Below are 14,815 nucleotides of genomic sequence, written 5' to 3' on the forward strand. Positions count from 1 at the left end.
ATAGAGGAAAAACTGTATTGTTAGATTGCTATTCGTTTATTGAATAGAGTTGAAGCTCACCCAAGGTTGTCGTTGTTATTGTTATTATTATAAATTGGCAATAAACAATACTGAATTTGTGATTGTCCATTCATCTATCCCTATCTTCGTGATTAGCCAAAAGTGACAGAAAAACGATCTAATATAAACAAAAACAAATCAAATCAATCCGAAAAAGTCATAGCCAGAAGCACAAGGTATAATCACGAAGATAAGGATGGATGAATGTGCAATCACAAACATCTATGGATGACACACGAGTCCGTCTGTGGCAGGTTCTGCAGCAATTAATTGAAAAAGGTGATCATCCAGGGAAACCAGCGATCTGGAAGATTATGAATTCAATCCGCATTGCACTGTATTTGTGGGCAATCAAAGAGGTAAATCGCACAAACATCGTCACATTTGATCAACCAATATTTCTGAAATCACTCCGTATCGTAGCCAATAACAACTCAGATAGTCCTCCCAAGCAGCCGATATTAAGGCTGAGGACGGGCACGTATCCAGGAATTCCTTTCGGGGGGGGGGGGCGAGCTGAACACCATCTGTTTAAGAATTGTATCAGAATTGTATGTTTAATGCCAGTGGCGGCGATTGGGTTCCAAAACGGAAAGGGGGGGGGGGGTAGTGCAAGGAAAGTTTACTTTCTCTTCTTGGTATACAAGGGTTGGCATTAAGAGGCCATAGTGTGGAGGCAAAATAATGGTGAGCAACTATACCCTAAATTGTCGCCACTGTTCAAGGCTGCCATTTTAAGCAGAACGTGAAATTGGAACGTCTTTTACCACTCGACTCCTCTGTTTCCACGCATTAACATCGTGTGCTGGAACCATCTGCGTATGCGTGCGTGTTTGTCCATTTCTTCTCATCAGGCATCACAACATCTATGGTGTCTTTGAGTGTTCTTACAAAGCTGTTACACATGCACGGGATGGACAATCCATTCGACAACGCGAAATTTAAACTGTGGGCTGCGAACTGGACACAGACAGTTCTCGAATATTTCTCTCTGATTCGAGCCTGAACACCACTAATGTGTCTTGTCCTCCCATGTTTGAAGCTCTTATAAAAGCCGAAACCCACCAAATTGTTCATATTTAGGCCTAAGCACTCGCAAGTGTTCAAAATTGTCTGTCACAGCTTCCGCAGTCTTGTCATATATCGGCACGAAAGAAAGGAAGTCTTCTCGAATACAGCTGGATCGCGAAACAATTAATGCACAGTGATAACCCTTCCGTTCCCAACACATCTCATGTTTCGTCTCCCAATATGTTCAAATTCTTACTCATTTATATCCAGTGACGTGCCCATTGGAGGGTTGGTGGGGTCATAACCCCATTTTACCCAGTATTCCTTAAAAAGAAGAAGGTCGAAGACAAGAAAAGTTTTTATCATTTCGTATTGGAGACTTAAGTAAGATGCGTTCTTTCTGAAGGTTTGGATATTATCCTTTTTAGGGTGCTGCCTTCGCACATAACCTTAACAAGGCACTAATTTTCCAAGCTTGTGACTTGGATCTTCAAGACTTAGGAAGATTTGAGACCGAAGGGACACGCGATACGTGTCGTTTGGAATACGCCCAGTGGCGCAGGAACGTTTCTGATTTGGGGGGGGTACAAAGTCCACCTCTTCGTCTGTCCGTGTATGTCTGGTTCTTCATATGTACACACACACACACACACACACACACACACACACACACACATATATATATATATATATATATATATATAAAATGTGGACGTATATATATATATATATATATATATATATATATATATATATATATATATATATATAATGATGTCCACAGATTTCTTTCTGGTACATATAACCTAACACATATGGGGGGTGTACATATACTAGCTTAGAAGCATTATTTATCTGCTTTCAGATTGAAAGTTTAAATGACAATGATGAACCTAAATGTTGCAAATCTCTCAAACCTCATGCATACGTAGTAACATTTATGAATATGTAAGCGAGAATAAAACAACTATTTAAAAGTAAAATGTCATGCTTTAGGTACTGTGATGACTATATCATTGATTAAAAGTTGAATTTGCTACAGAATTTCAATGATATAATCGTTAAAATAATGCAACAATAATAAGTCTCAAATAAGCTATACTTTTTCAGTAGTATTACTGCAAAAAACATGGGAAAATGTACTTCAAGATAACCTGGCAATACTGTACATCCACTGCATACACATAAATGGAATGCAAATTTTATGTTGTAATTACACTTCATGAACCTAAACATATTTCAATATTTCAACTCATTTCAATATTTAAGAAAGCAACATGAAAACTAAAGTGTTATTTCCCTGCCTTTATACTTTTCCAAATACACTTTTTCTGTACTCATTGTTAACAAATTCCTTCATCAATACTGCCAGGTCCAAGTTGTCTAAATGGTGTTGATAAGCATGAAGCACACAAAGGTGATTCAATCGTTCTTGGGACATTGTGCTCCTTAGGTAAGTCTTAATCCTCTTCAATGTGGAGAAGCTTCTCTCAGCAGTTGCTGATGTTGCTGGAATTACAAGAAGTTCCTTCAATAATGCCTCAATCAAGGGAAAAAGGTTTCTAGTTTCCTTGTGTAAACTTCTGAATTTTGCTACAACTTGATGGATTCCTCTTATCTCCGAAAGTCTTGAAAACATCTCCATCTCCAATTTCAGTTTTGTTGCTGGAATTCCCCTCTTTTCAGCTTCAGTTATCATAGACTGCTTCCAATTTTCAGGTGACAAAAGTACTAGATTTTCCAGTTCGCAGTAGGTTTTGAAATCAGGCTGATCAAATCTATACGATATTTCTCCGCAAATATTATCTAGTGCTTCAAAAAATACTGTTTTGTACATATCTTCAACAGAGGACCACCTATGAGGTTCAGCTGGTTTCTCAGAATGCTCTAAACGTTTGGGTGGACACCGTACTCTAGGTAGCAGCGGTGGAAGTAAATCATAGTCCTCTATTAATTGGTGGACATTATTCCAAATTTTCTGAAATGTTTCATCATTTCGCTTTCCTTTCAGATGATTCAATACTACATCAACAGCTTCTCTGCTACCGATGACTGTTTGGGAAGACTTCTGAAGATAGATACTTAGTTTTTCAGTAGGCGCAAAAATTAACTGACAAAGTAAGATTCCAAAGACTGTAGATCCTTTCATTAGGTTGTCAAGAAGACCACGGGCCTTGCTTGAAGAATCACTAGGAGCACTAGAAATGTTCTCGAAGAACGCTATTAATGCAGAATAATTTTCAACTATCGCATGTAAAGCTGACGTAGGAACTGACCGTCTTGTTGGGCACAGAGGGCGAGGTGAGGTAAACTCCGACACTCCTTCAGCAGCTTTGATGTCTTTGAACTGTGATATTCTTTTTGGAGAATCCTTTAGAAATACACCAATATCATTTATCAAGTTCATTGTGTCTCTCAAAAGAGGGATGGTTCTTGTGGTATCTTGAAGAGCCAAGTTTAAATTGTGGTTATTACAGTGTACAAATAATGCTAAAGGCTGTTTCTGTTTGATTAATGCTTGAACTCCTTTTCTTACACCAGACATGTTAGCGCCCCCATCATAACATTGTCCTCTAAGATGTTCTAAGGGCAAGTTAAATCGCTGCAAAGCATCGATAATAATGTCATGCAGAGCACTTCCTGTTGTGTTAGATGTTTCGTATAGACCCAAAAAAACATTCACGTACCTCTAAGTCATTTACTGTTCGCACACTGATTGAAACTTGCTCTTTACAGCTAATGTCACAAGTCTCATCGACAATTAGGCTAAATAACTTGTTCTCTCTTACTTCAGAAATTATGTCTCGTAAAACACAGTGAGCCATAATTTGTAGTATTTCATTTTGAATAACATCAGAACTGAAGTCCTTTTTTCTTTTCAAAAACTGTTCAAGTTGTGGTGTTTCATCTTTTCTGAGTTGATTGAGCTGGTATACATTTCCACTTTCCTTGTAATGTCCTCGCAAAGGAATTCCCTGCCTAGCCAAGAAACGCAAAGAATTAATCATTACACGCAAAGTCACTCTTGCACATTTCTGCTGTTCGTTATTTGCAGAAGAAAGCACACTGCAAATTGGAACGGATTCAAGACCACCGAGTTTTGTTACAGCGTCCTTATGAAGTGGACTGCATTCATGTGAAGTCAGTTTCTCATTTGCTTTATTCCATTTACGGAATCCACGACCATTCACGAGATCGGACACTTTCACTACTTCATCATACTTTTGTCGAAAGAGTCCTTTCTTCAGTGCCTTGCAACAATAATAACAAGAAAATCCTTCTATGGATGAATTGTAATGAAGCCAAGGATACTCACGATAGAGCTTCGTTTGAAAGTAGAACTTACGCCCATTAATTATCTGTGGTGAAACATTGAAGGGGTGATATGGTCTGTTGTCAAACATATTGGAACTTCCACTTCCAGGACAAGATGTTTCTTCAGAAGAATCTTTAAGAGATTTTTTTAAAGAGCTTACAACATCACTCATTTCAGCACGCACATCTGGAATGGAAAATTCAGGAAATAATAAGTACTTATCCCTGTGTTTAAATAAGTGCAATTAAAAATCCTTTAAATATAGTTAATGCAAATACTATAAGAACTTATTCGCCATATCATTAGTATATGTCAGTATTCTCAGGATTCCCTTAAAATCAATTTTTAAAGTATTAATTTTCAAAGTTGAAATATTCTTATGTGATTCTTCGTTGATTTAAACCTTCAAAATACGGTACTAACTTTGTACAAGACAAATTAATAAAATTATACAATTTCGTGGTTTGGAAGCACAAGAGCTAGCCCTGATGTATCTTACTTCTGTTTTTCCACCTGTGTAACAAACATATGGGATTTACCCAACTTAAACGCTATTACAGCTTTAAAAGAAAGAACACCATGAAAATATGCCAGAGAGCAATACTAACTTTAGAAAGAATTATGTAATGTTTTGATTTTTATAGCTTTAACTTAAATATCAGCGTTGCCAATGTGTGTAATGGAAACGTGTGTGGATTGTGTGTGTATTCTGATAAAAATGCTCCAATATCTCAAATTTTGTTGACACTATTTTTTCTGTCGTTCGCAGATCATGTATTTCTTATATCAAGAAATGAACAAAACAAATAGATTCTCATTTGCTGCTTCGGTCTTCCTTAGAGAGATCCACTGTAACAGTTTAAAATATTACCTCTCCCTGCTACATTCACAAAGGAACGGAAGGAACAGGAAACTTGAGAAGGGCAGGGGTTGGAGGAAGGGAGGTCCTTGGAGGTACTGGCCGTGGTGGACAGTGCTGACGACAACCGTTGGAAAACTGGGGGCGGAGGGGGTTTAATTTCTCTCGTTCTACTGCCACTAAATCAAAGCAGCTAATTGAAAATGTCAAGAAATATATACGTAGACAATAATAACACAATTTTTGGGACACGCTTTTAAAATTTATAGTGCATATTATGCTACTTTTAATGCATGTTTTGGCCTTATTAAGTGCACATAAACGCAGACAAATAATAATTGAATATTCTCTGATATAAATCCACCCCCTAACGACGATATAATAATGAAGTTAATTGATTGAATGATTTGGTTTATTATACTCAGTTTTCAGCCACTTTTGGCTAATCGCGAAGATGAGGATGAGTGCTGATACGATGAAATTGATTAAAGAACAATCACAGTAGAGAGCGTTCATAACCAGTCCGGGATTCAAACCCGGCATCGTAGCGCGCTGTGCGTGATGAAATTGATGAAGGGACACTGACAAAAACAACCACGCCCATGCAGGGATTCGAACAAGAGACGCCGAGTGTCGTAGAGCACTGCTCTGCCATAGATGTCGACACTCGAATTATTAAAATGCCACAATGATCACGCCCATTAGAAAATAGGAACATCTTAACTTTTATGAAATTATTAGGACAAACAAATAATCACTATAATAATGGATTTTTTAAGAATATTTTGTTAGTCAAAGCTCAATAAATTTATTACAATACGTCACAAACCGATGAATTGTGATACACTAGCCAGTCGTGTATGCTACATATACAGGTTGCTTTGTAAATTTTTGTTAAAGACTTACTGAACGATCCTATGGTGACTTTGTCCCGTTCTGCTCCCCGCCCCGCCCCAACTTTGCTTATAAAAATGTGCGAGATTTTTTCAAAGCGACGCATTTTTCAAGAGGAGAAGAAAGGCATTTTCCTCCAAATCACTGTCTTCCAGAAAAAAATCGATCCAGTCCATAGGGTACAGTGGAATCCATGAGTATTACCGTGTAAATTGTCCATCACCATGTTCGTGCACTTTATTTGATCCAATACGAGCTTCAAGAATTAAAAGAAAACTCTAAACACTCTGTTGACAACTTCTGTACCAGCATACATAAAAATCCATCGTTTAAAAACACATACGATGTAAGAGAAAAATGAATGAAAATAGCCATTGACAATTTGCACGGTAATACTCATGGATCCCACTGTACACCGCCTCACGCTCAATCCTCCCGACACCCTTACTTATGAGGAATTTAAAAAAGCAATCAAATAAAGCAAAAATAATGTTTCTAACCTCTTTAGTTTCTTTTCTTTTTTAAGATTGGAAATTACCTGCTTGCGCTTGAACCCCCCCCCCCCCTTTCGGCATATGTAAGAAATATAGGTGCAATTTCAAAATCAGTGTGTGTGTAATTTCACAGCAGCTTTCGTGGATTCTGTGCGTATGCGTCTGGCAACGGTGCTTAAATTACAAACTTTCTGATTTAAATTGGCAACTTCAACAATATTTCAGTCAGGAGTGTTCACCAAATTTATAATTAAGGACCATTTTCAATCCAATAACACGCTAACTCGCTACGAATAGTTTCAGGTTCAAGTGTAGGATTCAAAATGAATGTCCTTTTCATCAATTTCACATAGCAAAGCGACGTAAAAATTACCAAGACTATCAACACAATCAACCATTAGCTACATATTTCGTGGTCAGAAAGCACACTCCGTAAATAGGAGTATATTTTCTACAAAATTAAATAAGACAAACCAGAGAGTTAGGAATGCCCCTTTATTATAGACCCAGTGGGGAAAATTACCTTAATTTTTTCATATTAGAGTAAATAGTTAACTAATTACGAAACACGATATCAGAAATATCTTTATTATTTGCGTATCAATAATTCTTGATTGATTGATTTATTTTACTTTGCTTTTGTGCCACAGTAGAATGACAGCATTTTGTTCCTACGCGTCAGCAAAAATTTGATGCGCCTGGTGTTACGTTACATCCGGTTGTAGCGGGCCACGAGTGATTTTATTGTTGAGTCAGCAGAACGTGTCTGATCACCTTGAAGACATCGGAAGCGGTGGGGGGAGGGGGGTCAATGGGTTTGTCACGTTGTTTCTTGATGTATGCTAAACTAACACGTGCGTATGTTTGTGTGTGTGTGGAGGAAATGCGCGCGCAACCATTGCGTATGATTCAAAGACATGAAGAAATGATTTAAAGATGGCGCCGAAGGTGCTTTACCCCCGAAAGTTTAGCGGCTAAGGTTATTGCTCTGTAAAACAAGAGGCGTCGAGGGTTCGATTCCTGGTAGAGTCAATATTGATTGGTTGATAGATTGAGTTAGTTTTTTAAAGTCTGTTTTATGCACGGCAAAACTAATCAGGATTGGAGCTACAGTTGAAAAGTGGTGATTCGGACCACTATGTGCCTCCACCGAGTATCGAACCTGGGACCCGTTGATTACAAGGCGACGATGTCAATATTGAATGGTCTCGATTAGCCTGTGTGTAAATAAAGGCAACAAAATGGTTGAGTTCGAAAATCGAGTTGGGTTAGTGGTTAATGTTGTCACCTGGCAATGAAGAGGTCGCGGGTTCGATTCTCTAGGTAGTTAAATTAGGCCAATTGTTTTGCCCCGCCATTATAGGTCCCGATTAGTCCATCTGTGCATAAATAGTATTTGAATAAAATCAAAATGGCGGCCGCGTTTTGTGTTTAGCGGCGGCGGCGACCGGGGCGCGGCGCGGGGGGTGTTTTTTATTCCGCGAGATGTTTTAACCAAGTGGTTGAGGGTTCGATTCCCAATGTTGGTGAAAATTGGATATTCAATTGTATTTGTTTAAAAGTTCCGATTAGCTTTTTGTGCACAAAGAGAAAATGAACTAATTGGAAATAGGATGTTTATGCTGTAATGAAAAGGTCCCCGGGTTCGATTCACAATGTCAAATTGGCAGATAATGATGTTGTTTAAAAAAAAAGAAGTGTGTTGAGTCCCCATTAGTATTTAGGCAGGAACAGATATTAAAAATCAAAACAAAATGCCTTTTGATTACAACGCAAAGACTTTACCGCTAATGTATAAAGATAAATTAGAATCTGTTGTTTTGCCGTGTGGGGCCCCAGTACCGATTAGCTTAAATGCATAAAGAGTAGGTAAAATAACCAAGATGGCCGTCACTATTGTTTTGTGATCAAAGAGGAGTCACAGGTTCGATTCAATCAAAGGAGGCAAGATTCTATGTTTCAATTCCATGTAAAAGTCTAAAGTTATGTTTCGATTAACCTCAATGCATAAAGAGGAATTAAACAAAAACAAGCAAAATGGCGACAGATGTGATAAAAGAAAAATTGAATTAGTTTTTTATAGTGACAAGAAAAAATAGCGAATCATTGTTAGAAATAGAATGAAAATAAAGATACTTGCCTTTGCGTGTCCAGCGCTGTGCAGAAAAGCTCTCATGCTTTATCTCCGACAAGTCCACAATACACATTTTTTTTATTGTATAGTTAATTATTAATGTTGTTATTAACACAGATTCTTACCAGTGTGAAGAAAAGCTCTCATGCTTTATCTCCGACAAATCCACAATACACACTTTTTCATTATATAGTTAATTATTAATGTTGTTATTAACACCGAGTTTTACCAGTGTGAAGAAAAGCTCTCATACTTTATCTTCGACAAGTCCACAATACACACTTTTTCATTATATAGTTAATTATTAATGTTGTTATTAACGATTGTTACCAGTAAAAATATAAACCATGAGGATTTTTAAAGGGGGTGCTAAGTGAAAAAAAAGCCAAGACATATATTTTATCCCTGTTTATTACCAATATTTACAAAATTCAAAAGAGCCGCACACACACACACACACACATACATATGTAAAATGTTTATATTGTGTCACCAGTTTATCAGCATGTTATTTAACAAGTTTTTATTCTTCAAGTTTGTTCACTCACCCACATAAGGAATTGTGTCACTATCATATCCATTTTCTGCTGCAACCACTGAATTAAAATGTTTCACTATTTTTTCCACAAGCATGTTCTCGCAAAAAAACAAACACTTCTTTGGAAAGTCTTTTTCCGTCGATGTTTTGTATAGACAAAGGCTCAGGTTTTGTACATCCATGTAGATGGGAAAGCACAAACTTCTCCTTATGACATGCATGGACAGGGGAAATATCTGTGCAACCGAAACATTGTTCGCGAAGGTCGAGAATGCAAGATTCCACACAGTTTCCAAAATATGATTTCAGATACGGCGACACTGTTTCACACATAACTTTCGCATGCTCGATGCACACAAATATCTTCATAAAGTTCCGCCACGAACTTTCTGCGATGAACACTATCTCCAGGGAACCGTAAGCTGGTTTCTTCCTTATAATGATCTGACGGCGATTGTACAGTGTGGTTATCAGCAATTCATGTTGCTCACTTAGTGGGTAGGAAACACGAGGCTGCTCACCTGGAATAGCGATGTAATTGTCGATTACTGGAAACAATTCCTGAAGAGCGTGCCACTCCTGCAACTGTAGTTCAACACCGGCCGCCCCGCTTCTGTGTAGCCTGACCACAGGTTGGAAATCCAGATGAGAGGAAAGTCCGATTGAGATAACTTTTGTTTTCGAAGCATTCAAATAGTAGACGTGATCAAATAATAGCGACTGGCGTATAAGACTAGTTACTTGTTTTTGTTCTTCAGGTAAATGCTGATCGCTCTCTTTCTGAAGAACCCCCTTGAAATTAGTGTACGGTTGAAATCTTTTTTTCAGCGGCATCGAAATAGAGGATTCCATGACTAAGAACTGCGAGATACTGCATGTCGCAGCGTGCAGGTATACATTTGAAGAAATGCGTGGGTGTGTTTTTGAGACGCATGCGCGCGTAGCAAACCAAGCATGTGCTGGACAAAAAAGGTGGAGGGGGCGGGGCATTACAAAGATCAATGGTGAGAGAAAAATCAGCAGAATATCATAAACGTCATATTGAGAAAATATTGGATAACAAATATTAATTAATTTAATTAAAACATCAACCGCATTGTCGATCTGAAATTAGGTTTATAGACAGGGGGCAAAATGGAAAATATCGACGATGTTCTAGTATTGGATTGTTTCTGTATTTCCATCGGTATAATCCTCCACCACATTTGAAGCATACTGTTTTATCCTCTTTTTGAATGTAAAATAATCCTGCTTCGGACAGAGCTTCTACAAACGGGAATTCTTTTGATTGCCAGTTTCTGAAAGAGGACAATCTAGCATTGAAATATCCCATCTCTGGATATTGCGTCATTGTTCTGTAAACACTCAATGTAATAGCAAGAAAATAGAAATAATTCAGAAGAAATTTGTGCGTTACTTATATTACAAAAAACACAAAAGATCATCTTTTCAGGATCAGGTATCATATAAACAATTACTCAGAGAATTCAATGTTACACCTCTGTACGAAAGGAGAGTAATATCTCATCAATTATTTTTATATAAGTTAGTCAACGGGCTGGTTGACAGTCCAAGTCTCCTCCAAACATTAAAATTTAATGCTAAGAAGGACATGTTGCGGTTCAGGCAGCCTTTTTATTACAGTAAATCCAATTCAACAGAACACCAGAATTCCCCCATTCTAAGACTATGTATTAAACATAATGAAATAGTCAGAAACGGTGGAGACTTGGATTTTGCTATGCCATTCATGCAATTCCTGTCTGTCCTTCGAAGAAAGTCATGAATCATGAATAAATAATAAATAATTATAGATGTTTTCTGTGTATATGGGTATGTTTATAAATACAATTTGCTTGTATGTGTGTATATTTGTTTATATATGAGTATTTGCATGTGCATAGTTATAAATGCCTCAGTCTGTATATAGATATGTACCTTGTTCTACCTCAGTGAATATCACTTTTGGATTTATGTTCTCTAGAATACCTATGCTGGTGTCTTTTTTATGAAACCATTATTGTAGTTTTGCTCTCCTTTTTCTTCTATTGTTATTGTATTGTATTGTATTGTTGGAATTATAATTTTTTAATTGTTTAAAATATGTATATATGCAAGCCTATTGTAATTGGAGCGAAAGCTCTGTTATAGGTGTAATAAATAATAATAATAATAATAAATAATAATAATAATAATAATAATAATAAAGACACAAAACAAGATAAATATTATAAGTAAGCTGTTGTAAACTGTAACGCTACAAAATTATTAATATACTATTAGGACTATATGTAACTTGTATAAAATTTCAAACATTATTTACTGTCAATATTTTCTAGTATACGTACCGAGTATTATAAATTTAATTTACGAGTCAGCAAATAAGTTGATATAATATTGTCGTTTTTTATCGGTACTGGGAATAAAATTTGAAATTTATGCATGGGTTTACCAGAGGCTCTATGGAATAAATACAGAAAACAGTAATGCCCACAGTACACAGACCCGTAACTTTGTATCTGATGAGTGTTGTACGTATAGAATTTAGAGTTATTTTCCAAAAATCGCAAATGGTTATGCACATGTGGAGGTTTTCCGTAACTATCAAAAAATTCCCCCCGGGAGTTACTGTCTATGTAAATTGCTACCCAGTGCTTCCCGGGGCTATCTTTGGGATCTGTATTTACAATCAACGCTGCTGGTAGTTCCACATGTACAGGTAATTCATTAGCTGCGAAAACACCAACATGATGATTGTCAAAGGCTCTATTTGATATTAACCCGTGAAGCAAATTTAAAGTCGACAGCATTGCTGGACACTAAATAGTAATATTGTGCAACTCACCTTGTTATACAATTAATCCAGATGAATATCTCTTTGATTATTAATTTCCATGAGAGCGTCAAATTCAGAGTAGATAACACAAGTCACAGTAGATTCCAAAGCCGATTTGAAGTGGACTTCCAAGCTAACAGCCCCTTGCCGTTGAAGACTGCAGTGGGATATGGCACTTGCAGCTGCGTCTGGTGTTATATCGAAAACAAGTAATGCGTATCCCTGGGGGTATTCCTCACGCGATATATTGTTTCCTTCATCCATATAGTGTATCCCTGTTCCAGAGAATAATGTGTGATATGCTGTTATGTACTTGTTGTTTTCAAAGTCTGGTTGAAGTGGTTTGCCGGGAATTTGGACTCCATCAACATATAAAGTAAAGAAGTTGTAATTGAAATGTTGAAAATTGAATGGGTTTGTAGACAGAGTGCCGTTGAATGCATCGTTGGTAACAAACCCCACAACTAATCGTTTCGGAAGACGTCCAAGTATCACATTGTCAATTGTTTTTGAAACAATATCTTTTGGAATAGTTACAGCTTTAAGTTGTACTCTTGTTAGAGGGTATTTTGCTGTATGTTTTTGCAATATGCGATTGTGACTAAGTTTGATGGATGAACTGACCGATACTTTTCTCACATATAGTGTAGCATCCAGAATTTCCACTTTGCCTTCACTGTCATCTAATCCCATCAAGCAGAAAGTGTTTTTCGAAGGAATCAGTTTTATTCGCATTTCCACTCCATTGATCAAAAATTTCTCTTGATTGAAAATATCAGAATGCAAGTAACCAAACATATCAAATGTTTTACTTTGTTTTGTTAGTTGGTTACGTTTTGTAAAGCCTTTGTTGTCTTCCGAAACGTTATCAAAAGCGCCTGCTGTATCTTTGTACCACAATGCACTTTGGAGATGAGATGATTTTGCAGATATGTCATAGTTCAGTGCTTTTTTAAAATAAGACCTGCATGGGTGCATGTGAGATGGAAACGAGATGAGTTTGTTATTTAAGTAGATTTGTACTTCGCTGAACATTGCATTGAGAAAATCATTGACAGGTCCAATTGTTTTATCTGTGGGTAGCAATAACTGACCATTCGCTTTTACAATTCTGGCATCTATATTCAACATTGTGTGTGCTAAATCCATATAATCATCACCATGTCCAGGTATTACAAACTCGGTGGGGGCATTATCTGCCAGAGAACTAACAGGTTTGTATCCGATGGTGTGGTGTTCTAAGATGCTTGTCTGAGTAGGTTTTACCGAGAAAATATCCAATTCACTTTTAAAACACTCACATGATTTCTCCCTAATTAGCGCCATATCTAATCAAAAATATCTGATGTTATTTGAATTTTTTTACGGTTGCGCTTGGTTGTTTTCTTGGTGTTTGTATTGGCACTGGATCTCTTCTTTCTCTGAGCGATCCTTCCAGTTCGCTGTCCCGAAGCAGAGTGATTCCTTTTGAAATGTTTATGCCCCTGATAACCTGAACCAATCATTTCCTTTAGCTTTGTTTCAGCTTTTCTTTTAAGATTTGATCTGGCATCCGAAATTCTGGATTGTAGTGACTGTTTTAGGGGTGTTTTGTCTACAACATCACCTAACACATTTACCCCTGTTTTTAACATTTCTTTCCCTACAGCTTTCGCTCCTTTTTTGATAAGAGGCAAAGCTGACCGAAAAAGTCCTCCAAGAAAACTTCCAATGCCATGTCCTTTTTGATAGGCAGCACCGTAATATATGTTACCCACACCAGATCCAGCTTGTTGATGGTAGTATTGAAAATATGGGTCATTCATAATCAGAGCTTTTCACCACAACGTCTAAAATGAAGTTTCAAACACACTAGTCCGAAGGAGAATGGGATGTGTGCACCAGTGCTATCCCTTAAGTCAATTTCTATTTGTTCGAAATTATGTTTCTGCACTGGGATGTAATGTGGTGAATCGAAAATTTGCACACCATCACTTCCAAAAGTATGTTCCATAGGATTAATGTTTATAATACGTAATAGAGGGGCGACAGCATCTCCCACCATATGTGATTCCGCAATATCTGTGTAAATATACATCTGGGAAGGAATTTCTCTCACAACATTTGGAGGCGAGCGTCCAATTTTTACTTCTGATAGATCATCGGTCGGTTTAAAACCTAATATCCGAGCCAGTTGAGGTGACAATCGTACATTTATGTTTCTCTGCTTGGTAGATATATCAACAGTCACATGTTTGTACGCAGGATGATTTCGGAGACTAAAATTTAATGTTTCAGAATATTTATTGATTTCTGCAACAATGCTGTTTATAGATGCGTAATAGCCTTCGGATATTCGAAGTTCGTTCCATTTGACATCATCCATAGATTTATATTGAATATAGTTGTTAAATCTTGTAATGTTTAGTATTGAATAAGGATAATGCACTTCTACCAATGCCATCTCCCATTTGTTGGTGTCCAACTCCACACGGTTCTGAAGCTTTGTGGTGTAATTAGTTAGAGTATTACTTGGGAAATATTTCATGGAACTGTTACTAGGCAAAGTAAGGTAGAAAGCGTTTGCTTTTCTCATGATGTGTTATGAAGGTTATTTGTACCACTGATGAGAATACCTACAAAAAATTATGCCTCTCTCTCTCTTTTTTTGACTCCAAAAACGATGCGCTAATC

General features: G+C 37.1%; 1 protein-coding gene across 1 annotated transcript; it reads right to left on the reverse strand.

Moving 5' to 3' along the window:
• Nucleotides 1-2,377: 2,377 nt before the first annotated feature.
• LOC145983746 (zinc finger MYM-type protein 1-like) lies at nucleotides 2,378-3,478 on the reverse strand. The gene has a single exon (XM_083116795.1). It carries the CDS (start codon nucleotides 3,476-3,478, stop codon nucleotides 2,378-2,380), a length of 1,101 nt encoding a protein of 366 aa, XP_082972921.1.
• Between the last annotated feature and the right edge of the window lie 11,337 nt (nucleotides 3,479-14,815).

The sequence above is a fragment of the Lepisma saccharinum genome, chromosome 2 (assembly GCF_977018435.1).
Source record: "Lepisma saccharinum chromosome 2, izLepSacc3.1, whole genome shotgun sequence".
NCBI classification, from domain to species: domain Eukaryota; kingdom Metazoa; phylum Arthropoda; class Insecta; order Zygentoma; family Lepismatidae; genus Lepisma; species Lepisma saccharinum.

Coding starts and splice junctions, on each gene's coding strand:
- LOC145983746 (XM_083116795.1), bottom strand. CDS start 3,478: ATGAACTTGATAAATGATATTGGTGTATTTCTAAAGGATTCTCCAAAA.